The sequence below is a fragment of the Tachypleus tridentatus genome, chromosome 8 (assembly GCF_004210375.1).
Source record: "Tachypleus tridentatus isolate NWPU-2018 chromosome 8, ASM421037v1, whole genome shotgun sequence".
Lineage (NCBI taxonomy): Eukaryota > Metazoa > Arthropoda > Merostomata > Xiphosura > Limulidae > Tachypleus > Tachypleus tridentatus.
Genome location: NC_134832.1, coordinates 79,857,981 through 79,885,919, shown reverse-complemented (window position 1 = coordinate 79,885,919; position 27,939 = coordinate 79,857,981). Strand labels below are relative to the sequence as shown.

Below are 27,939 nucleotides of genomic sequence, written 5' to 3'. Positions count from 1 at the left end.
CTTTACTTACTCTGATTGGGGTGCGGCTCGTTTACAGGTCGAGTCGGTCAAGCTGATCCTCATTCCTTTGTTCTCCAAAGCTGTTTTGCACAAAGGAAATCCCAACATAACACATCGAAATGGACCAGGTACATAATTTTGCGCTCTAAGAGTTTGTTACATACCACTTCAAAAACCGATCAATTTTCGAAAGCATCGCATTACCAGCGTAAAACTAAATATAGTCAAAATATAATTCTGGTACACGGCGTTCCACAGCAACTTTATGACGACTGAGGTCGTTTCGTTTTAAGGTAATGCACTCAACACTAATTCATTAATCAAATCCAAGACTTCTGTCTTGCTACCAAACACACTGCCTGGAAGCTTGTTGTATGTTGAGACACCGATATTCAGTAAAATCATTCAGAAGTTGTTCTAATCATGGCAAAGCGCATGACAACACGTGAATTCATCAGTATAATAATGTACAACTTAGCAGCAATTTATAATTCTAATCAAAGAATAAGAAATAATGTTTTAAAATAAACTGATATTTGAGATCACTTTTTCGATAAAATTAGGGTAAGAAATGCCCAATAGTTTTACGTACAAGATTGGCACATAACGATTGTATTTAAAATACTAAAACCTCGAGACTAGATGTACATTTACGTTTAAGTTACTGCTTTCGGGTAAATGTCATTCCAATAAATGCAAGTTTATGTAATTTTGGAGCAAACACGACCTACGATCCTTAATTAGTAGAAGGGGAAGAAACTTTGGTAAACAAGAAATTTGTTACTCTTTCAAGTTGTGCTGCTCTTAAATGGAGTCAAATTTACGAACACGCTCAATACCAGAAATAAACTCGTGGATGTGCACCACTTGTCTTTAGAAACAAAATTCTGTTATTTAATTCCAATGAAATTATGTTCATTTCTTAACACACTAAAAAAATTTCTAGTTTTTCAATACTGTCAGAAAAACGTAAAATCGACAATACTACACAGATCGTAGAAATCGCGAGTTTGCATCTGTAAACCTGATATACAATGAAACTTATTTTGAATACAACTTATAATAATACAAATTACCACTTACCTAAATAAATACCCTTAAAACAAAATTATACTATGAATATCTATATACTTTTGATAGTTGTGTAAATTTTATACACTTATCAATGTGTCGTTCACTAAAACCGGTTTCCTGTTTGATGCTTGAATAAACCACTATACTCTTCAATTTCACTCCATCAGCGGTACTTGAAAAAAAACATTTACCGGATTGCGATATTCGCATTTGGTTCAGTTCAACTCTTTTATGAAAGTTGCTTGAAAACTGAAATATACTAATAGTTCAACTAATTAAGTTTCGTATGTTTATTACGTGTTTACAGATGTATATAAAACAGTGGTTAGGGCCTTGAATGAATCGACAGTAATACAGTGCGTGTGTGTACATATATATACACATGAATGTGATTTACGTACATGCTAGCTGGGTACTTCTAGCTAGCCGTCACGTAGCTAAATAATTACGATAGTACATATTCCGATCACGTGATTCTGCTAGTATCATACTGTACTTAAGTTTCTTTAATCCAATACTCGATTTGTACATTTCAATTATAAGGTGCAGGGCACTAAACATACAAGAAAAGTTTAAGAATCAAACTGAACAAATAACGTGACAAAGCCTAAGGCAAAACAACACTTCCTTATTTATCACACACATCTTTAATAACTACTATTTTTGCCAAAAAAAAAGAAAAGAAAAAAGCTGATTTCCATACCTGTCTTTCGCTAATTATCCCCATTTTGGTATTTCTGATACGTTACCTGTTTTATATTAGTTTTCTTCCTACCCAAGCAAAACAGTTTGAATTCAGTTTAATTATAATAATAAATTCTGCATAAGCTGTAGTGTTGTAACAATTTTATATTGCTGGATACAGCAGTACTTTAAAATAACTATTGAACCTGGCTTACCGTTTAGTTTTTATTTTACCCTATTTCAAGTTTGTATTAAACATTTACTATTTGAACTTTCTTACAAAGTTCTGCTAACTTTCATTTATCATATCTATTAACGTTGCTTCGTATTTACAAAAATCTTGAAAAAAACAAACCCATAAGAAATATCTCAGTGGCCAATAAAGAATTAACACAAACCTTTACAAGAGTAAACAACTATATTCACACATACAGCACAGTTGGAATGGTACATGTACAATGTCACCTCTTTAGCTCTACCTAAGTTACTTTTCAACATTGGTAAGTTTTTCCTACCAAATCAAATCATACATATTTATCATATAAACAAAAGTGATTACAGGCACCAAGGAGTTTTATCCATTGTTATCACACATGGTATCAAAAATCAAATGTATAGAATAATCATTACTACAAATTCAATATATAACTTGGATATTTGACAAATTAAAAATGTTAACTTTACATGCTTCAAGAAAGGATATAGCTAATAAAACCTCCATATTTGTTTTAATGATTGAGCCACACAATATACCGATTGCAATGTCATAATAGAACAGATACCTAGCCATAAGTTAGTGTAATATAGCACTATTTAGGAAATCAAAACACGCATGTTTTGTTTGAAGTACAATTAAAAGGCTGTATATTATAAACCTTTAATCAGCTGGTTACAAACTCTTGATAAATACAAACTCACTTGTTCACAAAGCCAAAAATATACAACTCAGTTCAGTTTTAGGCAACAGACGGTAGTTGATTTTACAAACTTGATAAAATCAGATATTGCAATCTTCTTGCAAATTTGGTTTTCTGGAATCTGAAGCAACTATGCTAAAACTTATCAGTAGGAACAGGATGGAAGTTTGGTAAAATGTCACCTTAATGTGTGTGTATATATATTTTTACTATATAGATTTAGATTCATGGTCATTTAGAATCTAATGAAAGAAATGTTAATATGGATAATTGAAAGCACAGAACAAGTAGTAAATGATAATTCTCAGAGAAGTGGTTTTCTTTTTAATGTGTTATTTTGGAAGAGACAACTTTCAAGTTACTTTCAGTTTGATGTTTGCAAGACCAGTTACATGGACAAACTAATAAATTGCCCAGGTTCCCAGATGTTTACTAATTATATTTAATATGTAAACTAGGGATGGAAAAAATATATTTTTAGATAAAGGAAAAAAAAGGTGATATTCATTTTTGGTTTTAACAGCAGCCAGAGCCTTGTGGCTTCACAGGGGTACTGGGGTTAATCTTATCTCCAGGTCGTATTGCTTCTCCACCAGAAGTGGGTGGTCCCATCCGGTTTTTGATTTCTGCTGCCATTGTCATGAAAGCCTGCTCCACATTTGTGGCATTCTTTGCACTGGTTTCCAGAAAAGGGATGCCTAGCTGATCTGCAAACTCCTGAGTAAAAAAATAATGGGATATGTTGTAAACATATGTTAAAACAAGCAAACAAAAGCAGGCAACAAGTGAAGCACACTATTGAAAAAGATTCTATACTGGCTTTGGACCAATACCTATAAATAAGTACTTTCTCTGCATAATTTCATTTATCATAATAGTATTGACAAGCTTAAAAATGTGCGTTAGTTTAAACAATGTAATACATCTTTAATAAAAACTCATCTTATCATATAAAAATTATATGATATCATATAAAATATTATATCAAAAATATAAAACTGACCTTTAGTCCTTACAACGTGATCTGTCTTGGCTGTGTTTAAGTGAACAAACATTTTGTAAAATACAGTCACATTTCAGTTATAAGTATTTAACTTATTACTATTTACAAACAAGATTTTAAATTCATGTTTCTTCAAACATAGAACACTAAAAGAACTAAGGGAAACAAACATTTCCCATATTTACGACCTTAGTACTCAGTTGCTGCATATCAAAGGATACTAAGCCTTTTGAAATTTTGCACATGGAAGGCAAGAAATAAAATATTTATTTCAGGTTTTATAAAGACATTTAAATAATCAAAAAATAAGTTACTATATCAATACCATAGAAATTATTTATAATTTATCAAATTTAGTAAGAGCTGCAAGTGGTTCAAAAAGAAGAGAAAAAAAATCCAACAGGCTAAAAACTACTTACAAGCATGAAGGTTTGTCTTGAAATAAATGATGCTGTTGTGTTTGAAAGTGATTGAGAAGAACATTTGTGGGACACTGAGCATTTGATTGGTTATTCAGAAGTCATATACAGAATTAGGTGTATTTAAGGGGCCATTTTCAAAAATCAAAGGAGGTAACGGAGGGGACACCGATTCACCACATCAGTGATAACGTGTAGAAAAAACAATTTTTATTTTATATTCTACTTTAATATGTAATTATAATTCTTAATTCATACAAAACTATAAAACTTTGAAATTTGAGAGCACAAACATTAATCTAAACTGGTGCTGTTTTTAACATACCATGTGACAAAAATGTTGAGGTGCAGTTTTTAAATATTAACTTTTAAATTAAAAAATTAAATATTAAGCAATATGAAAATTGGAATTATAATTATTATAATAATTTCTTATTTTTAATACATTTTGGAAAGCCAATCAACAAACACAACATGGACTTTAACTTGAGACACTTAGAAATAGGGTTAACATTATTTTACGAACCTTTGCTGTAGTGTAATCTACAACTTTTTTTGTTGTGAGATCACATTTATTCCCCACCAGAAGCTTGTTTACATTTTCACAAGCATACCGATCAATCTCTTGAAGCCACTGTTTTACATTATTAAAAGATTCCTAAAAGAAAGGGGTAACGACTTGTTGGTTAATCACATATAATTGGTAAAACAGATGTTTCCATATAACAAACAATGTATACAAAACTTATTTGAAATATGTACCTGTAACACAGTAGTTCAGTTTCTAGAAAAATAATTGCACTGCTTATAATTTTCCACTGGGATAAACAAACCCATAATTTATTACATGAAGAACCACCATACAAATGTTAGTTAGTATTCAGAAGTCCACAAGAATATCAACCATAAAATATTTCTAGTTATTCATGAACTAGAATCAAATATTGCCAGAGAAAATTAATTTGTTTTCATTTAAATAAAAAGACATTTATGTTTTAAACTTATAGGAAATATCTCTTGCTTTATTCTTGTGTTTATTTGAAATATGCTAAAAACACAGTTTATCTTCTAAGTAAATTTACTATGACCTGTGTATCTTTAGTTAAATGCCCATTTAAAGGCCATTCCAATTAACTATTTGAATATTCAAAATTCACAGAATGCAAGATAAAGAACAGCAGCCTACTTGATCTGTGACATCATATACAACAATAATTCCATGAGCTCCTCTGTAATAACTGGATGTGATAGTTCTGAATCTCTCCTGTCCTGCTGTGTCCCACTGAAACAAACAGTATCACTGTAGAACTGAAGTTAAACACACTAATTTATCAGGTATATAAAGCACTTAGCTTACACCTTCTAGATATATTATCTAAATTTAGTAACAGTCTAAACCACAAATCTGCAAAACTACCTTCTATAACTTTGTTTTTACAGTAAATGTTGTTTACAGTTTCAATTATTTTTACATTGAAATAAAGGTTAATAAAATATGAAAAGCAATTATAGTTCTCTATTTCATTAAATATAATGTAATAAACTAAACAGTTATTCCAAAATACTTACAATTTGGAGTTTGATTGTTTTTCCATCTAATTCTATTGTTCTTATTTTCTGTTGTAATAAAGAAAAAATTTCATTGAAACTTTAGTATGTAATGCTAAAGACTGTATGCAACTTTCAAAAAAATTTTTTTAAGTATGCTACATGGTAATAAGTTACAAAATTATGTTACCACAATTTTTGGAATATATAGTTTTTTTCACAAAACACTCATCTAAAAGTTAGTGTGCATGTAATATATAGTAAGAAATCTAAACGTTTTTTTACAGCCAGTCCAGACCATCTTTTCTGATTACGTTGAGAGAGATAAGGTACACTTATAAGAAATGCTATATTTTGATGGTAGGTCTTACTAAATTCTCTCCATTACTAAAGCATAAATACAAATTGTCTCCAATTTTCATTCATTTACAGAACCTTTAAACATGGTTTTTGAGATAAAATATCGAAAAAGCAAAATCTTGTAACTTTTAAGATTTATTTACATGTACACTTAGAAATGTTGAGAAATACAAAAGTAACTATTCCTAAATTTATGTCTGATATTCCAAATTATAAACTGATTTCAGTGAAACCTTCAAATTCTCCAACAGTTTGATAATACTGATTTGCCAGCATCAACTGCAAAGATAACAAGCACTGTGGCAAACATGCAGACAAAGATCATACAGACACTAATGTTCTTGTCAAAAAGGTTACTTTGACTACAGTATTATTCATAGAGATAAGAGAAATGCGACTGTATTACATAAGTTATGTTTGGAAAATTATGACAGTTAAGAACTAGTTATATAAAGAATAAAGTTGTTAAAAACAGAAGCATAAAAAATTGCCGTATTCATGATGGTACTAACCCTTTCACTATGAATTCAATATATGTGAATTTGTCTACATATTTGCACAAGTTTTGGTACAGCATGTTTATCTTCACAAAATTTTGTAGACTTATAGTAAAGATGAAATGTTTTGTACACACAAATTTTATAACAAAATATTTTTACTAAAGATTTGTTTGTGAAAAGTCTCCTCTTCCATTACTAATCTGAATGCAAAGTGATTTCATGTTATGATTAAAAAACTATGCTTCATCCTAAAAATCTCAAATATTATTTGCATAATCTATAAAACCTCCTAAATACATTTCAGATGTTTGTTTTCAGTAAGACTATGTTTTATGTTATTTTCTACACTCTATGTGAGGCCTGTCACTTAAATAACCTTATAACCATTATAAAAAGTTAAGAAATAAATATAAATTATGCTTTTTTTGCACTAGAATGACTACATACTATAACACAAAAATACAAATATTTAGTCTGAGTAGCTTGTCTCATAACTATTACACACACACATTTATTATTTTTATTATATTGACCTTCCAATCATGCCTAGCTAACACTACATAGCTTGCATTGATGCAGTGCACATGCATCCATGTTATCTGAACAGTAATAAAACACTGACCTTTAGTCTTCCCTGTCTTTGCTGTATTTTAGTGGACTAGTATTTTGTAATATAATCACATTTCAATTGTTATACATTATATATGTATATAGACCATTGCTATTTAGAAATAAATTATAAACCTAATTTTTCTTAAAATATGGAACACTAAATCTACGTAAAAAAAAACAATTATCTCACTATGACCTTGGAGCTTGGTTGCCACTGGATATATGTTGCTAAGCCTTTTAAAATTATGCATGTGGAGGATTTCAAATAATTTTTTTCAGGTTTTATATATACAGTTGAATAACCAAAATATCAAATAACTGCACTGATACCACAGAATTCCACTATAATCTCTTAAGCTTAGAAACTAAGGTGTGTTTATATCTAAAACAATATGAAACTCTGATCAGACTAAAAACACAACCTAACTTCATGAAATCTTGGTTCGAAAGAATGTGGTAGCCTTTTCAGATTAAAATGGCTGAGAGAGCCACAAAGGGGACATTCTAACCTGTCAAGTGGTTATTGACATGTCGTACATTGTAGTAAGGGTATGTAAGAGACTTTCAAAAAATGGAGAGAACTGAATGGGGCCACTGTTTGACCATAATCTTAGCAAAATAGAATGATACGAGTTTATTATTTTATGTTGTAGCTTGTCAATATTAATAATTTGAGTTTCTAATCTGTATGAAACTATAGATTTAGGATTTTGACATTACAAACATCTAATTTTAACCAGTGCTGCATTCAACATACCATGTAACTAAAATCTGCATTTAGGAAAAAATTAACTCATAACATGAAAAACTGAATTATAATCTACAATTTGATTCCAAACTTATTGACATAAATTCATAAAATAGTAGTTCAATAAAATTTTGAATGCAAGTCAACAAACATCATGACGTGGCCTTTGATCCGTGACCCATTGTGAAATAGTTAATTTGATGTACTAAGTTTTTAAAATTAAAACTGGTATATTTTTAAAAATTTATATTTGCACTGTCCAAACCAATGACAGTTGGGGCTTTTTTACTAAGATTAAATAATGCCAAATGGTCATCTGAAGAGTGACTACAAGTCTTACAAACTGTATGTAGCAAAATATATACAAATTTTCATACAATTATAACCACCCTGCAAAACAATTGCTACTTAATGTAAATGTGTAGTGTGTTCTCTTACTTCAACAATTAACTGATTTACTCATTTTTTAGGCATGCCAACATACAACTTGCATTACATCTGAGGTGAAATATTTATCTTTTTAAACACTTTCTAATAGTTTCTTTTTGTGCTATAGAGTCTGTAGTATCAAATGAATATTTGTGAACATTGATTTCAGTTAGTCAAATCACATGATTGGTCATGCACTCGGAGATGCCATCAACATTATTTAATAAGACATGCCCTGCAATAACTAGAATACTGAAAATCCCAACTATCCATTAATTGTCTTGAGCAGTGCATTAAAAATGGAAAAAAAGAAGAGACTATTGTGAAATTGAAAAAGACCACAGTCAGCTATTATTTTGCAAAGTTTTGTATGTTTTTCACAGTTAGAGAGTTTAGACGAGAGAGCTAAGCCTGTAAATCTGAATTATGACAACAGTGAGGTTTTAAAATCACTTAAATTCTCAAAACCTAAAAATCAAAATTATTGGTTATTCTTCTACCTGTACATTTATTCTTCTGCCTTTTTTAACATGTAAAAAAGAAATCTGTAAACTCATACCATTTATAACTGCTTAGACTTGTAAATTTAACATTTTTCTTTGAAAAGTTCAGGTCATGATTTCCAGATTAAAACTGTTTATTAAAAATTTTTCATTACTATGACATGCATTTTTTCAACAATGTATGAAACATAGAAAATGTACATATTAAAACTTGAATAATTCAGTATGTGTAATGTTTACTTAACTACAGTATAAAATATTACTTACAAAGTCTACCCCAATAGTGCTGATGTAACTTTCTGTATATGTGTCATCCTGAAAAAAAAAAATTACAAAATTACAAATCTATACAGAAAAATGTTTTGCCTATACTTAAAAAGGCAGACACTGTAAAATGAAAGACAGTACACTTAATGTTTTTAGATTAACACATTCATTATATTTCACAATAAGGCTAAAATTGCAAGTTTTTAATTCAATACTTGGTAGACAGTAACAGTTGCCAGTTTATTTTATATTTAATTTTGATAAGCCACTTTCACCCAATCAGAATAATCTTGCAACTGATAAACTAAACTATTTACCAGGAATGTGACAAAATTACAAATATTTATGTTACTCATTTTCAAAAACAATACATTCAGAAACTATGTTTTCCATATGATTTAACAATAAAATGCCTATGAAATAAATGAAAATTAAAACCAATAAACATTGAGCTTGCTTAGTTCATGGGAAAACTGAATGAAACATATGTGGAGTAAGCAGTAAGAATTTCTTCTTGTATAAATGGTACATTTATGTTGGTCAGAAATACTTTTCAATGTAAACTGTACATTACAAAGAAAAAACAAAATTGAGTTTCATTCGAGAAGGTTGGGTTTTGTAAATTATAACATCAAGTAAGGTTTCTGTTTTAGAAACCCACATATTTTAAATGAGGAATAAAAAATTGTACTAGTTAAGGAAAAATGATTTTATTTAAAAAAATATTTCACCTTTATTAGGCAACTCCTACAACCCTAATACAGTCTTTCTCAATTTCCATTCTATAATCTTGTATTCTTAAATATCTTCATGAGAATAAGTAGGCAAGTGAGGATTTATAATCATAAAAGTGATTTATGTACAGTGGTACAATGACCTGTCTTCTTAAAGTATATCTTCAAACAAATTATTTAATAATAAAAGTCAAAAATACTCACTGCAAATCTCAACAATAAACATGACTTTCCTACACCAGAATCACCAATCAGCAACAGTTTGAATAGATAATCACTACAATGGCAAAAGAATTGCATGTTTAGGAGTACAAAAAAAAAACTAGAAAAATTCGTACATTTTATGACCATATATTAAAAATGGAAAAATCTACACTGAAGCTGTCAGCTGGGCTGGAAAACAAAATGCCTAACAGGTAGATTATGAAATATAGCTAGGAGTAACATCATAGTCAATTCTGGAGGTTTTCAAATAAGGGAAGATCAAACTAGTACTCAAGAAACTGTCTTATAAAGTTACATTAAAAACACACTTGTACTTTTTCATTTTAAAACAAATAACATATGTTTGAAGATTTGTGTATACTAAGTTAATGTTTTCTAAAGTGGAATAACTTAAGCTATACCAAGGAATTAATATTAACTTCTTTTCAAAAATCTACCTATTTAGACCAAAATTAAACAACCCATTAAGGGATACAGTGAAATATATTCCTTTTATCAAAAAACACTTGTTTATATCAGATATACAGTGCATAATATGTATGGCTATAACATTTATGATGCAACAACTGCAGGTGGACTCAAAATTTGTGCAACATGATAAAGAAGCAGAAGGACACATTGACATTGGTTGAGTTTAACTGAACAATAAGATCATAAAAATATTAAAATGGTCAAAATTATTTTTTTATCTATATGAATAATATTAACCACAAAATAGACAGGAATCAGCCACATTATACACAAAACAAGTCATTATGTCAGACAAAAAGACTGAAAGGTTACTAAACTTCAACACCATTAAAAATCAGTTTGGGCTGAACCCCTTTCTAAGATCACAATTCATTAAAGAATTTGGAACTTTCATTATAAAGCAGTGTGCATGTTTATTTCAACAAACAGGTAGTTTGGTTATATTCTCCTTACAACAGCTGTGCCAAATCATTTCTTAAAAACTGATAAGCTAAAACATTAACCCAGTCACTGTTCTCATTGTTAGTTTCTAGTGTGAAAAACTAGCTTCTTCACCAAAATACTCATTTCTTGAAGCAGTGAATTCTATCTTTGACTTTAACACTCCTACAAAAATTGGGGCCTAATAGGACCCAGAGCAACTTGAAAGGTTATTAATATTAGGCTAATAATTTTGTATTTAAATGAAATTGCCATTAACTGACCCTATCCCTTTATATTTTAAGGAGCAATAATATTTTGACTTTTCAGACATTTGTGAAATAATATTTAAAAATTTTTTTTAAAACATCCACTAAGGGTATTTTGGGGCCTATTAGGCCCCAGATCAAAAACATAAACATGACTATTTCCTGAATAATTCTAGAACAGGCCTGGGCAACCGAAAAAAGCAAATTATAGTAAAAATATATTAATTTTACAACTTCTTTTCAAAAGATGGATATTTAGGATAATAACTCTACTCCAACAATAATTTCAGACAGTCCTGATTATTGCCTAGTTTGCCCACGCCTGTTCTAGAACATTCTAGAAACTTTACAGAAGTATTTAGAATAATCTAGAATATTCTTGAAGCTTCTAGAATATTCTAGAAGAATCCACAAATCCTATATATATAGGAGCTGAAATCTTCAAACCGTGTCAAAAATGATCTCTTGATGAAGCTGTACATTTACTACAAAACCATCCGACGATGAAAGTGAACACGATAATGTCGAAGACTACTCTGAAAGTTGTGATGATGATCCTTCTGAAGCCAAAAAATGATGAACAAATCACTCCGTACCCTTCTAAAAGTGAAGAAAGTAATCAAGATCTTACTACGATGCCAGTGAACAAACTTTTGTCCAAAGATAAGAATTTTCGTTATTCAACAACACCTTCAAGGATCAACAGGAGAACTGCAGCTCTCAATATATTCAATGAGAACCCAGGCATTACAAGGCAAGCTGCTCCAAGATTCTCTACACCATTCGAAACATTCAAAATTTTCATTTCTGATAATATGATGGAACAGATCATTCACTCAACAAACATCGTCATGAAAGAACCAATTTTTGAAGAAGACCTCTGGAAATGGATCGCAGCTAATCTTTTCCTTGGAATAAGCAAATCCAAAAATGCATCGATAGACGAAATGTTTTCAACCGAATTCGATTTGTCATTTTTGCGAAAACTGATTACACAAGACAAATTAAAAAAAAATGTGCTCAAAAATCAGATTTGACATCCACTCTCAAAGAAATAGAGAAATCAAAGATGTTGCCACCTCTGGAGTCTGGAATTTTTTTCATTGAAAATTGCAAAAACAGTTACAACCCAAGGGAATACCTGACAGTGGATGAACAACTAGAGAGTTATCACCAAAGTTTTTCTACCATGACAACATCACTTTTCTCAGGCACTCAGACAAACCAGGAAAATATGTGCTACTACTGAGTTCTCAGCATTAGTCTGGTGAAGTAGAAGAGAATGGAAAGCCCGAAATCGTCAATCTTTACAATGCAACGAAGGCAGGTGTCGACACTCTCGATCAACTGGCGAGATATTATACAACAAAGAGGCGATCAAAGCGCTGGTCAGTCTGCATATTCTGTAACATTCTAGATCTTGCTGCGTACAATGCTTTCGTTCTATACTCGACAAAACATCCAGAATTTCTTCGTCAACATAAATCAAGAGCCAGAAGAGAATTTATATGGCAATTGGTGCTTGAAATCAAAGAAATTTACTGCAAAGATAATGACAAAACAACCTCATGTGAACCGCCTGCAAAGAGGACATAAAGAGGACGATGCCATTTGTGCGGCAGATCAAAAGATAGATAGTCGAAAATTGTTTGCTCAAATTGTAAAAAAAATGTTTGTCAGAGTCATTCTAAAGTTGTTTGTAATGAATGTTGCTAAATCACTGTGTTTCTATTGGAAAAATATATGGGGCCTGATAGGCCCCAAAATCACTTTAGTGGATGTAAATATTTTTTTCGTAGGAGTGTTAATAACTTTTCTCCTAGATCTCAATTTCTTTTATGTCCTCTAAACACTGTTAAAATTTTTTCAGCAACTATCACAGTCTATATATCCTAACACTCATTTCTGAATATGTACATATAATGTGACTTCTTTCCATCACTAGTATTGCACCACCTAGTTCCATCTGCTATTCCTGCTCAATCTTCACTTTTGAGTATTGGGAGGCTCTAAATACACAGTGGAGGAAGAAGACTGGGAAGTGGATACAAGAGAGATATGTACCTATTGGAAATACATTTTTCAGTGGAAGAAAATGTGCAATGGTGGAAGGGTCAGTGTAGGTGCACAACATTGAAACCAAGAAGAAAGTGACCATGAATGAAAGTGTTTGCTCAAAAATGAAAAAGCAAATTTGTGGATACTGCATTCCTTCTGAAACAGACATGCTCTTCACTTTTCAAGTAGGAAATGAACTCGATGTAAGCAGACAAAAAGATGTTCACAAGTGCAATGTGTACTAAGAGGTGCAATTCATATTAAAATATAAACTGAAGTATCAATGTACATATATAACCTCAACTAGACAAGCAAGGTTCCATGAATCATCCTCAACAATACAAGGTTGAGGATCAAAAATGATAAAAACAAATATATTCTAACACACAGTGGGCAGAACATGTGGACCATGTCACATACACTCAATCTCAACCATAAGTAAACAGTGAACAGTATCATGGGTCAAGTAACTAAAATTATAAATAGTTTGTTGGTTGATTTGGTGTTTTATTGCACAAAGCAGCTAGGCTTCTCTGCTCCAAACATCCAGTAAATAGTTAAGATTAAAGTAAATTTAGTAAAATTCATAAAAGCAAATTAAAGTAAAACAAAACAAACTTTAAAAAACACAAGTTGCATAAAACCAATGTTTACATCTAGTCTACAACATTAAGAGAAAACTAGAGTAATTGAAGTTGTAAAGGTCTTTCTGTAGCATAATTGTAATTTTCATAACTCACCAGGAAGACTAACAGGTAAGTACAAAATCCACCATTAGTCACCTAAAGTTGCCCTTTCCATTCCCAGTTCTAAGTGATTTGACATTATGGCCATTTTCAAAAAAGAAAGTAATAAAAGTTTTAAAAGACTTTCAGCAAAATTTTAATAATAACTTGCCAGGATGACTAATGGCTAGTTCAAACAACAGCATCAGTCACCTGAAGTTGGCCTTTCCAGTCCTGGTTTCGAGTACTTTGATGTTACAGCCATTTCCTAATTTCAAACTGAACTAGACGGACTGTGATTCTTAAAAGGGAATCACATCAAAAATGTCTAATGTATAAATTAAAAAAATTTAAATAGCATTAAAAAGATTACTGACCTTTAAAAAACTAAACATTTCCAAGGTGGACAGTGTCACCATAACCAATAACACTGTCTAATGCTATGGACAAACCTTGAGACAAAACATGTTTAAAATGGTGCTGTTGTTGAGTCATAATGATGGCAAGAAAGAAAAATGTGGCTTATTGTGACCTGAGTGTTACACTGTCTACACATTGGTGCATCAGTTTCAGATAAAAGAAAACGATGAGTTAAAAAACTGCGACCAATACATAGTTAGTTAGAACAACCTCCTCTTTGCAATCCTTATGGAAGCAAGAAGGCCAAAGTCCAATACAGGGTTTCTTTTGGAAAAGCTTGTTTTCAAGCTGCTCACTCTAAGTCAACTGCCAGTTGGCACAGACCCAGGCCTTGAATACAGGACCATAGTCCATGTATGGAACAGGTACAGCTGTGATAGTGTCAGAGCAGATAGAAGTAGATGTTAAAGAGAAATGGGCCAGTCGGTTTTTAATATCAGCAAGAACAGAATGTGAACTAACGTATAGCAATTCTAGGGCCAGTAGAGAACTAAGTGAGTTAGTATAAATAGTGCAGTTTGAGTACTGCTTAACTTCAATGAATCTAGGGCAAGAGAAATGGCATACAGTTCAGCAGTGAACACAAAAGCTGTAGAGGGAAATCTGCACGCAACCACCGAACCACAACAAACCATGGCAGAGCTCACACAGTCACCTGATTTCCAACCATCTATATAAATAGGAATGGAAGGATGGTTCCAAAGATATTCAGCAAATAACAGACAGAACTTCAGGAGTGTCTGCTTTTCTACAATGACTTAAAAACAGGTCACATTTAGGGGACTGTAATAAGCCATAGTGAAATGGGCTGACCAGTGGATACCCCAGTGTTATCTAAGGACAGACCCAATTCATCCAACTGCACCTGGATACAAAGGCCAAAAGGAGCAATGGTGGATCATCTGTTCTGATAGAGTATGGCCCACCAAGGAAGGAAACAACAACCACAGGTAAGGAACAAAGTTTCAAAGCATACAGTAAAGACAGTTTCAAACGGCATAGGTGCAAAGAAGGTTCATGAGACTGTGTATAAGCTCTGAACTGGGGAAGTGCAGAAAGCCCCAGTGCAGAGCCGAAGTCCTTGATGATGAATGAGTCCAGCATCTTTAAGGCCAAGGTCCTGGCAGAGCCATAGACCAGTGATCCAGAGTCAAATTTCGATTGAATAAGAGCACGATGCATCTTTAGTACAGAACACTGATCTGCTCCCAAAGTGGTGGAAGAAAAGACAGAGGATGTTCAGTGCTCTTGTACATTCACCCTATAGCTGCTTGATGTGTGGTATAAAGGTGAGCTTATGGTCAAAGATAAGCCCCAAGAACTTTGTCTCAGGGATCACAGGCAGCACAACTTCACTGATACAGAGTTCAGAATCAGGGTGAATACACTGTTGATGGGAAAAGTGCATGCAACTAGTTTTAGAGAGAGAAGTTAAAGCTGTTTGCTCTGGTCCACTTCAGTAAATAATTGAGGCCAGTCTGTAGCTGCTGCTCAATGTACATATTCGACAACTGACATGAGATGTGAAAGTCGTTGACATATAGCAGTGGTTCTTAACCTTGTTGGAGATACTGAACCCTGGAAGTTTCATACTTGCATTCACTGAACCCTTCGTAATTGGAAAAATAAAATGATTTTTTCAAATTCAAAACATAAGTAGATATTTTATTAGTGCACAGAATGAACCATGCATCAGTTGCACACAATATCAGTGTTCAAAGAACAAAACCAACAAAACATGAAATTCACACAAAAAACAAAACTCAATGAATATTTACTGAAAATCAATGTGACTTTTGCTGTTGCCCTTCAGAGACAAGTTTAGAAGTGCACAGCTTCACCTTGGCAAGTGGCACTCTCATATCATTTTCACAACAAAGTCTTTTCCTTTTCTTCATTTTTATGTCTACCACCCTAAAAAAAAAAAAATGCTTGCAAAGATACATTGTAACAAATGGTATGAGTATTTCAAGGGCTTTCTTAGCAATAAGAGGGTACATCACGATTTGGTGACACCAAAATGTTGAGAGCGTTGTTGTTCTGAAAAGTTGCTGTTGAACCTGGTTCTGCTGAAGTTCAATGATTTCGTCGAGGTATTCATTATTGACATCTGCTGTCGCAACACTAAATGTGAACAACTGTCTAACCCATGCTGGATATGAATGACTCTCTGGTGAGGAAGTATCCATCGAGAGGCTTTGCGAGCTCATCTAAGTGCATGGCAATTGCTTGCTTCAGTTCCCCAGGTACAGAAATGTCTTCGATTTCAGACACATCTTCGATCTTACTTACACAGTCGTCCAGCAGGGGAAGTTTGTGAAGTTATCATTCTCTGTTCATCGTTTCCATAATGGTAGCTTTTTTTGAAAAGCTTTCAGGTTTTTGCCTGCTTCGATGATGTTGACTCAACTGCCCTGCATCCCAAAATGAGAATGAACTCGGATTTTTTGAAGCAATCTGCATGACAATGTTGATACTCTCGCAAAAACAGGGCTAATTCCACACGCATGGCAAAAACACGATTCAGCATCTTTCCCCGGGATAATCACCGAACATTAGAATGGTACAGAAGTGCTTCGAAGTCAGAGCCCATTTCATTACACAGCTCTTTGAAAATGTGGTGCTTCAGGGCACTATTTTGCACAAAGTTCACACATTTCAACACAATTTTTAATACTTCTTCCAGTTTTGGAAGCAAGGTTTTTGTTGCCAACACATGCCTGTGCAGAACACAGTGCGTTACAATGATGTGTGGTGCACTGGCTTTCACCAGCGCACCAAAACCAGAGTTTTGTCCCAGCATGACTGGAACTCTGTCCAAACAAAGTGCAGAAACCATATCCTATGAAAGATCATTGTCTCTGAAGAAGTCATTCACAAGTTTCTTCATGTCAGCTGCCTTAGTTGTTGTAAGAGGCTTACAAAATACAAAATCTTTTATCTCGTCGTTCTTCACATAGCACATGAATACAAGCTGGCTTAGACTGGAAATGTCGGTGGTTACGTCGAGTTGAAGGCTGAATTTTGTTGGGCTTGACATCAGATCTGCAACTACTTGAGCCAAGATGTCATTGCTCATGTCATCTATTCTGCTGCTGATGGTGTCATTTGAAAGAGAAATTTGGGATAACTTATTTTCAGCAGCTTTCCCAGCATGATATTTGTCATTTTCAATGCAGCTGGTCCTATGAGTGCTTCACCAATGGTGTGTGGTTTGCCCTGCTTTGCAATCAAGTACGCAACTTTCTACAATGCTGTGAGGATCGGTTTGTCGATGGGTACAAAGCCGAGAACACGCAAAGTACCCTTTTCATCGAACTAGGCTCTCTTTACCTTGAATTCAGCAAGCATTGTGTTCTTGTATTTCCCACCTTCATGCAGCTTTAGGGAGCATTCTCTTAGTTTTGCCAGTGCTAGACTAGAATTGCTCAACTTGGCATTGCAAATCATGCATTGAGGACACTGACTCCCATCATGTTCCGTTATACACGTGAATCCATATCGTATGTATTCGTCCAACCACTTTCTCTTTTTGCTTGACATAGTTAGTATGAAGGAATTAAAGATTAGGAAAAAAATCACAAATGACGCACAATTACTACAGTCACAAGTTGACTGCTAAGTGCACAAAGTTCCCTGCAGCACAAATATTAAGGCTAAGTGATGTGACATGATCAGCCGCAGCCAAAGATGGCCAAGTGGAGCATGACGTCACGAATCATACTAGTGGGGTGAATGGAACGAACACACACACAGTGTGTGTCTTGACCTCTGCCAAACCCCTGGAGTTCGATTGAACCCAGATTAAGAACCACTGACATAGAGCCTGTTTGCAACAGTGAGAGGGAGTTGTTCAGTGATGGCATTAATTTTTATACTAAAAAGTGTGACACTCAAAACACGGCCCTAAGTGACTCCAAGTTCCTGTAGAAAAGAATGGGAAGATGTCGAACCCATAAGAAATTGGAATGTCCTGTCCATTAAAAAAAATTAATAAAAATGGGCAAATGGCCACGTAACCAATATATATGGAGGTCTAAAATGCCATACCTCCATGTTGTATCATAAGCATTCTCAATATCAAAGATTACTGATACAAGATGTTGTTGTTTGAGAAAGACTTCTCTGAATGAATTTTCAAGTCAAAGAAGGTGGTCCACAGTGGAGTGCTGCCGTCGGAACCCACACTGGGTGGACAAGAGGGGTTGTTTGATTCAAGGAACTAAACCATCCTCTCTCAGATCTTACAGTGACAGCTTGTCAAAGCAATTGGATGGTAGTCTGAAAAAATCTTGGGATCCTTTGCAGGCTTAGAGAAAAGTAGGACAATAGCCTGGCATCACACATCAGGAAAAGTATTCTTCTGCCAGATCCATTAAAAACAATCAGAAGAATAGCAAGAGAAGCAGGAGATAGATGGTGTAGCATTTCATAGTGTATATCATCAGGTCCAACAGATGTACTGCCAGACCAATGAATGGCCAGTTTCAATTCCACCATTGTAAAGGACAATTCCAGTCATAGAGACAATCAGCTCGAAAGGAAAGAGGTGATTGCTCTGCCTGAGTCTTCATGGCTAAGAAGGTGGAGGAAGAAGCAGAAGTGTTAGATACCCAGCAAAACCTTTCACCTAGAGTATCCCCAATGCTCCGGGTATCAGCTACTTCCTAGCCATCAGAGAGAAAGATCAAGAGGGGGACAATTATATTGCCCACTGACCATTCGATTCGTGTTCCATATGACTTTGGAACTGGTAGAAGAAAATATGCTGGTTGTGAACTTAATCCAAGATTCCTTCTGGCTTTGACGTCTTACCCACCGAGCATGTGCACGGCCCTGCTGGAAAGTGATGCGGTATGAGAGTGTGGGATATCTTCAGAAAGTATCCTAGGCCTGTTTTTGAGCATTCCGTGCCATGTGGCAGGCAGGAATCCACCACGGATGAAGATATTGTGGAAAACATGTCAAGGTTTTAGGAATACATTGATCAGCTGCTTGTATAATACAGTCAGTTACTGCTGCCACACAGTTACCTATTGATGGCTTACAGATGATGGCAGGATCAAGTTCTATGAGAGCAGTGAAAAAGGGCCACAGTTTGCGTGATCCAGCTTCCACCGGGACATGGGGGTCAGGTGAAATCAACCATGGCCAGTCTTTCTCAAAATTATAGGAAAATGATCACTGCCTCATGGATTATTGTGAACCCTCCATGAAAAATGGGAAAAGAGAGAATGGGAACAAATTGAGAGATCAATAGCAGTAAAGGACTGACTAATGATCATTTTGCATCTTGGGGTGGGAGAAGATGTATCTCAGGAAATGCCTGTACCTGGAATCAAAGGAAGTGTATCTTGGGATTTGTTGGAATGTATAAGGGACAGAGATGGGTGTTGAAGTTGATTCATCAATTTTTTAACCATGGAGGTAAAAAGACTTTTCATTTGTTTTGAGAACAATTCTTTAGTAGACACATAGAGATTTGTCTGCACTCCCACTGTAGTAGTGGAATGAAGTGGAGCAGCACATGTCCGAGCCTCTGGGTAAGCAATATTATGAATTGTTTTCAAATGTTGCACCTGTTTTTCTTCCAAACCGTTTAGGGCAAGAATGAAAGTAGGACAGGTGAGAGCCATTGCAATTGATGCAATGAGAGTATGTTTCATACTCATTGGCATCATGGTCCTTGCCACCACAATGAGCACATGTGAAGGAATCATGATGTCTGAGTTACTGAACCACTGACACTGGAAACATCAGAGAGGGTTTGGAATGTATGGCTGTACCCTGCAATTAAGATAACCTGCCTTGATAATGGCATGTAGATGTGGTGATATATATGTCAGAATGAGGATAATGGTTGGCATCGTAATCCCATCTTTGGGAGTGGAGATGCACCTCACTGTAGAAACCAGCAAGAATCTCCACGCGATTGGATATTTACATCCCAGAGGAGGTAAACTGAAAGAATAGAACCTTCCCTGGGAGGTCCCCTCACCATGCACAGGAATCCACACCAGGGGCTGAGCTCATTTGACAAAATTTCAAGGGAGTGATAAAAGACCTCAGATAATAACAGGGGGGAGGGACAAGCAATGTAAAAGAGAGGAGAGGGAAAGGCAAATCCTTAAGAATTGAGCCTTATTAAAATGAATTGAAGACCCTGGATTCTAACCCCAAATGGGGAGGAGAAAATTCAACGTCCAAGAATTAAAAAATGGATCCGAAGCACAATGGTATGGCAATGCCTACAAGTCTGACAAAAAGAGGTGGGACAGGGCATTCCAACATATCTTAACATAATCTCTATGTCAGGTAAAAGGAGAAAAATATAATAATCAGGAGTTGGAATGTCAACAAGTAAGGAGAAGGTACTACAGGTGGTATGTACACACGATCAAAAATAAGGTGAAACTGATGATGAATATAGACTGGTGCACTGATTACAAAACATTTTTAGTAATGCTTAAAGAACAGAAAGAAAAGTAGCTTTGTGTGAGGAGGTTAAAAATCAGAATTTAAAATCAAGCTATATCTATATTCCTTCATCCACTGAAGAGGTCTTTCCACACAAACATTTTTAAGTACATTCTTATAAAGATTAAAATATATTGATTAGTTGATTACCATTACTGTTAAGAATATTTTTGGCCAGAAAAAAAATTGTTAGTATGCAAAATAAAAAAAAATGAATAATATATATGTAATCTTTTCATAACATTATAAAAACTATACATGTTAAACATGAATGAAAATTTGAGCTGAGAATTTCATGGAATATGCTAATTGATTAATCACAGACTCATTAATAAAATACATTTAACAAACTGATTATACTCACAAGATTAATCTTCCCATTTTCAGTTTCTTTCTGGTTTTTGAAAGACATTTTCAAATCATCTTTCATTTAACTCTTTTGTCCCAAGTATCCATAACAGAAAATTTCAGTGTCTTTCGTTCAAAATTTTTTTTAAAACTACTTTTTCTTTACAATTTACCAATTAACATAAAAAAATATTAAGCGAATAACCATGCTAATATACAAGTTTTAGATTCCTACTTTTACAAGGAAATATTTTAAAATCCTGAATTTTCCCTAGTATGATACATTTCTCTACGCATCTTGTCTATTCCCCCCCCATCACCCTTTCTACAAGTAAGGAATTAAATGTAAATTACTGCTTGTATGGCTTAAGAAACTAATTGACCATTACACCTAGAACACTTTTTTTCATGACACTTTAAGGTTATTCCCTCCCAAATTATACTTATAATTCAAATTACAATAATCCACATGCATTAACTTGCATTTATTATTATTAAAACCCATCTGCCATTTATTTGCCCAACTCAATAAATTATCTAAATCCTTTTGTAAAGCAGCAGCATACTCTTCACAGCAATCACCATCAAATATAAATACTGCATTTTATGGAATAACATTTTTTCCTGAAAAAAATCCTTTATAAAAGTCTAATATGTGAAACAAAAGAAAATGCACCACTCAGTCTCAACCCTTTAAGCTAGATTATACCTGGTCTTTCCCCAAACTGTAGATTCAAATATAAAAATTAATCTATAAAAGCGTATATGATTAGAGTCATAATTAATGACAAAATATGATAAATATATATGTGGATTTATAACACATAATGATCCAAGACAATCAGTGTGAATATAGTTTAGCAGTTCACCTGGTTCTTTAGTGTTAACCAGCAAGTGTTTCTAAATTCTCATGAACATTACTGACTACTACAGTTCTTATTTGTAACATTAAATAGTTTTTAAACTGCTACAATAGGCCAGTAGAGTTTACTCACTGGGAACACTGATATCCACCACCACAAACACCAACAAATACAGGAAAAATTCACTATCCTTATGTCGTAGTGATAATGAGTTTGCTGGATATTTAAATAATGCTTCTCTTTTCTTAACAGAATAACAGTGTTTCTGCATTTACCTCCCTGTTTCACTGAATATGCTTTGATACTCTCAAATGTTTTCCTAAAATATGGGTTTATCTTATATGTTGCAAGTTATTTATCATTCCTTTATCTATGTTATTGATATAAATTAAAAAGAGTAAAGGTCATAGGACCAAGCCCTGAGGTACACCATTTGCGACATTAATTCAGTTTGACAACTCCATTTATAAGAATCCTCTGCTTTCTTCTATCTAGCCACTCTTCTATCCAATTGACTAACTTTTTCCTTTGATATCTATAGATATATACATTTTTGTTTCTACAAACCTTTAAGTTGCACCTTGTCAAATGCTTTCTGAAAATCTAGATACATTAACTATGCACTCTCTTACTCTCACCAGATAAGCAGTAACTTTTAAATAATGTTGAAAGACGTGTAAGGTAAGATTTTCATTTCATGGAACCATGTTACTATCCAATAAAGTTCTAAGCTCTGTTAAATGACTTTTTGTAAAGCATCTTTTAACAGACTTTCTAAAGATTTTCTCACAGCTGATGTCAGACTAATGGGTCCATAATTACTAAGAAATTTTTCTTCATCTCTCTTGAAAAGAGGAATGACATTAGCTTTTGTCCAATCCTCTGGCACCTGTCCACTATTTGTAGGAAGTGACTCGCATATTCAAGTCTTATCCTCTTTCAATACCCTTGGGGAAATATCTATCCAGGAACCTTATTGTTTTTTAAGCTTCCCAACTGTTTCTTAACAATATCAGAATTCAATTCTCTTGTTTAACATTGTTTCCATCTATCAACTGCTCAAAATGAAGAATGCTACTAAAATCTTCATTAATACAAGTTGAAGGAAAAGAATTTTATAATCAGCAGATACAAGCCTTCCTTTATCATCCCTCAAGTGCCCTACACCCATCTTAACCCTTAGTGCATTTGAAAAAATTCTTACCCTTAACTTTTACATTTTCAGCCAACATCTTTTCATACATTCTTTTTAGATGTCATAATTTCCTGTTTGATAATGTTTTTTGAACTATAATTTATTAAATCTTTTACGAAACCAGTCAATTTAAATTTTATAAGAGTCTGCAGTGCCTTTCATGCAATATATCTATTATACACTTTGTGAATCAACATGAATATTTACTTGTAGCCACCCTTTTCTTTCTATAAGGAATATTTTTATCTTGAATATTTAAAACTACTTTACAAGCTCTCCTCATTTGATCAGTGTCTAACTAATTCCCTTGTCCAATTCATAACATCCCTTCAAAATTTGCATTTTTGAAACTTGTAACCAATATATTATTTTTGATCTCCACATGAATCAAAACATCAAACCAAGTAGATTAATGACTTTTTTCCCGGATTCAAACTCTCTCAACCATTTCTATAGTAGAAGTTAACACAATCTAAAATAACATGGTTTCTAGCAGGTTCCTTGACCAATTCACATAGCAAATAATCTTTAAAAGGTCAGAGAGCTTTCTCCATCATGATTTGACCAGCATTTCCCAGTGTGTATGCCTGAAATTAAAATCACTCATGATTATGAACTCATTAGAGCCAACATCTTATTCTCACTAATTTGATCAGTATCATTTGGTGGTGTGTCAAAAGTTCTCACTAAAAACCTTTTATATATCTACAAACAGAAACCCAAATGGATTCAATCTTCTTCCTTCAAGAGGATGTAACTTTCATATGAAGTAACCCCCTCTATCTAATATTCTATCACTATTAAATATCCTGTAACTCTGTATTTAAAAGAAACTTGAGATTCAATATCTTCTATGTTTAACCATGTTCAAGTTATTCCCATTATATCAAAAACCTCCATTCTTACCAGTACCCTAAATTCATCTATTTTATATCTTGTACTTCTATCATTACAATAGCAATAATTAAGCCTATTTTTGGAACTAGTATGTTCATTTCCTGTGCTAAACTTTTCTTTGCATTTTAGTTTTCTACATTTAGTTAATCCTGACCCCCCATCAAAATAGCTGTAGTTTAAATCTTACCTTAATGCTAAGTTAATAGCTATGTCCAGTTCTTTCTTCTGGTTAATTTTTTTTTTATATTCAAGTATAAAAAATAACAAAATACCTATCAAAGAACCTCACTGTATCCCTGTATTATTACTCCTCTAAAACAAGCTAAGAATTGTACAAAGATACAGTATTTTTGCTTATCAAGAAATTGCTTAAACTTAATAACATCAACATTGCTACACCAAATGTTAAAAATAACTATATTTGTCCACAACCTCTTAAGAATTTTGAATACCTGAACAGCATCACTTCAAATTTTAAGTTGTTTGCTATGCAGTTAAACAACGAGGCCAAGAACCTTTACATGTAGGTAACATGTAGTTAGAGTTTCTAGGTCACATTATGAAGAGTGTGGTGTTTTCTTATAGCAAAACCATATTGTGCTATCTGCTTTGTCTAACAGAGGAAAATGAACCCCTGATTTTAGCATTGTAAATCTGAAGACTTACTGCTCTCCTTCTCGGGGACATCATGAAGAAAGAAGAAAACAAGTTTGATAATAGCTTGAAAGATGAAGGAAGGAGAGAGCATGGAAAACTTTGATTATTTCTAGAGTTTATCTAAGTGGATGGAGGTATCAACACTGGAAATTATTTGTGCTTCAAGAAGAAAAGATCTGTAGAAGACCATAGTCACCAATGTTCTCTTTGGACTTAGTACAGAGAATTTGTTTGTTTTGAATTTTGTGCAAAGCTACTCAAGGGCTCTCTGTGCTAGCTGTCCCAAATTTAGCAGTGTAAGATTAGAGGGAAGACAGCTATTCATCACCACCCACTGCCAACTCTTGGGGTACTCTTTTACCAATGAATAGTGGAATTGACCATCACATTATAATCCCCCCACAGCTGAAAGGGTGAGCATGTTTGGTGCGATGGGGATTCGAACCCGCAACCCTAAGATTACGAGTCGAATGCCTTAACCCATCTGACCAAGCCGGGCCAGGTACAGAGAGAGAGAGAGTTACAATGAATAATGTAATACGGAGTATATGTATGCACATAATTGTGAAGAACAAATAAAGTAATATTCATTTCTAATGCAAAAGATTCTAAAAATGGAAATACTTACAAACATGTGTGTTAGAAAAACAATTAAATTTTTCAAAAAATCCAAATCATTGGTAAAGAAACAAGTTATGTAGTTGTATGTACTAATGAAAAATAAATGTTACTTGAACTGAAAGAATTCATTATTAGTACTTGAAAACAAGAATGACCACTGATACTTGTATCTGCACAAGATCATGATTCTTTACATTTTAACTACATATATTTCAAATTTGGAGTTTAAATTTATCTGAAATATATAACTTTATAACCTTTGAGGAAGGGCACTAACCTCTTCTTAACTAGTATTGTTTTTTTTTCAAGATTTAAAATGCACCTTTTTTTCCAAGCAGAGATGGTCATATGTCACATTTACATCAGTACATATAGTTCTCCAATTTGGTGGAATAAGAAATGCTTACCCTTCACCTGTAAAACTATTTTTACTAATTTTAGGCCTATGTCTGTCTACTCCTTTCATAGGCTATAAATTGATTCATCCTCTTTCCACAATTTTAAGAAACAGATGAATTGCTACAAAAGATAATTTCTGTGATAGTAATTTTAAAAAAATCTGCCCTAAGCATAAAATATGTCACATTTACATTATACTGTATGTGGATTTCTGATTATGTTTGATAAAAAAGGCTTAACCTTCACCTACAAAACTTTTTTTTACAAATTTTAAACCTATGTTCATCTAATCCTTTCCTACAAGATAATCCATCCTTTTCCCAAAATGTCAGGAAAGAGACAAATTGCTACAAAGAAAATTGTGTAATGGTAATTTTGAAAAAACAGTCAGCCACAGGCATAAAATATGTAAAAACAGCTTATGCACCATGGTAGGTTTATTATTCTAATTGAGCAAAGATCAGTATTGTGGAATTATACATGTAGTTAATTGATTTACAATGAACTTTTGGTAGAAAAACAGGGGATGCATGTCTTTACTTTATAAATCAATAAAATTTGAGTTTCACCTAAAACAATGATGCCAAGTTATATTACGATCAAATATTAGTAAGGATTCAACAAACCTATTTTCCCCAAGATTTTAACACAGTGCAGAAATTTGGTATTTTCTGAGTTTGAAAGTGATTATCTTTTAGTATTCACAAAATATAAATTATTCTAACAGTGAAATATTACATTATTCAAGAAGTTTATCAATTGTTTCTGATATATTCCAGAATACATTTTAGGTTAAAGCATCAATAAAGAAAATTTAGTATAAAGATTCTCCTATAGAGTATTTTTCTGCCACTTATCACTGAAATAAATGCATATATAGTTTCAAGTTATCATAAAATGATTGCTTGGCCTTTCAATAAGGTATGTCTATATGTTCATAACATGCTGTCCTTGTGAATAATTTTTTTGCAAATCAGACATTACAGAAAATCTACTCAATCTTCTTACAGTGGCTACATGTAATTAAAAGCATACATTCAGACTGAAATGGAAGTTTTAAAACAGCATACAATTATACACATTTCAAGCTAAACTCTTTTTATGAATATGTGTTTATGTTTTAGCAAAAATACCAATGACTTTAAAAACATGAGAAACTGACTCAACATTTATATTGGATGGAGCCAGTATGGTGTTTTCACTACAAAAGTTCATATAACTAGTTTATTAACTTACATAAAATATCTAGAGTTGAAAAGTTATTTTTGTACTTGTTAGAAAATATACAACACAATTTTAAAATTTTGGATATTAATATCTCAATTCTGTAGAACAGCTTCAGTTTCCATATAACACGAATAATATCTTGTTCAAATGGGAGAATAGATCAATACTAGAATGATTCTCATTTTACCTTAAACATAAAATTATAGATGTAAATGTACAAGAAAACACAAGGTGACAGAAAAAAAATCAGCCCACCCTTTAACCTTGCAAATTCAAACTAACACATTCACATCATGAAAAAAATTTCCTTCATAAGTTCATTATGAGCCTTGGTGTTAAAATACAAAGGTCAGTTCTTTTTCCTTATCGTTTTTATAAATTATCTTAATAATTTCAATTGACATTTTTTTTATAAACTTCAACTTTCACAAATGTATGTTACGACTCTGATCACCACATATATTTTAACACATTAATCTCTATAAAACAAAAAATACTTGACATTTTACGTGCGAATTTTTCTCTAGGTTAAAGCTAGCATGAGAAGCATTTATTAAAGCGCCCCCTTACGACTTAACTAGTTATAGGCGTTAACTTTACAGTTACACTACACTAAGCCTTAATGATGACAAACTCAAAGGAACTGCATCAAATAAATTGTTCTTAGTTTTTACTACTTACTATTCGGGATTCATGGTGGACATATCTTATGAAGTTATATCAGGGGATGGTAAAGAAACAGAAAAGCTAAATACAATCAAATATTATAAGACAGCAATATAACAACTTCTATGTTCAAAATATGTCTGTGGTGAACTACTCCAAATGTGAGATTATGACTTGTCTCAAATTGACGTCATACGGTCAAA

At 33.2% G+C, this 27,939-nt stretch overlaps 1 protein-coding gene across 2 annotated transcripts; it reads right to left on the bottom strand.

Moving 5' to 3' along the window:
- Positions 1-1,562: 1,562 nt before the first annotated feature.
- LOC143222765 (ras-related protein Rab-1A-like) lies at positions 1,563-27,939 on the bottom strand. 2 transcript variants are annotated; one of them, XM_076449719.1, is made up of 7 exons: positions 27,752-27,939; positions 10,003-10,075; positions 9,065-9,112; positions 5,667-5,714; positions 5,284-5,379; positions 4,624-4,755; positions 1,563-3,392 (listed from the first exon to the last, which is right to left on the bottom strand). In XM_076449719.1, exons 1-7 carry the CDS (start codon positions 27,772-27,774, stop codon positions 3,192-3,194), a joined length of 621 nt encoding a protein of 206 aa, XP_076305834.1. In that variant the 5' UTR covers positions 27,775-27,939; the 3' UTR covers positions 1,563-3,191. The 2 variants fall into 2 exon arrangements, with proteins under 2 accessions (XP_076305834.1, XP_076305835.1); XM_076449720.1 differs by lacking the exon at positions 27,752-27,939 and adding an exon at positions 21,228-23,856.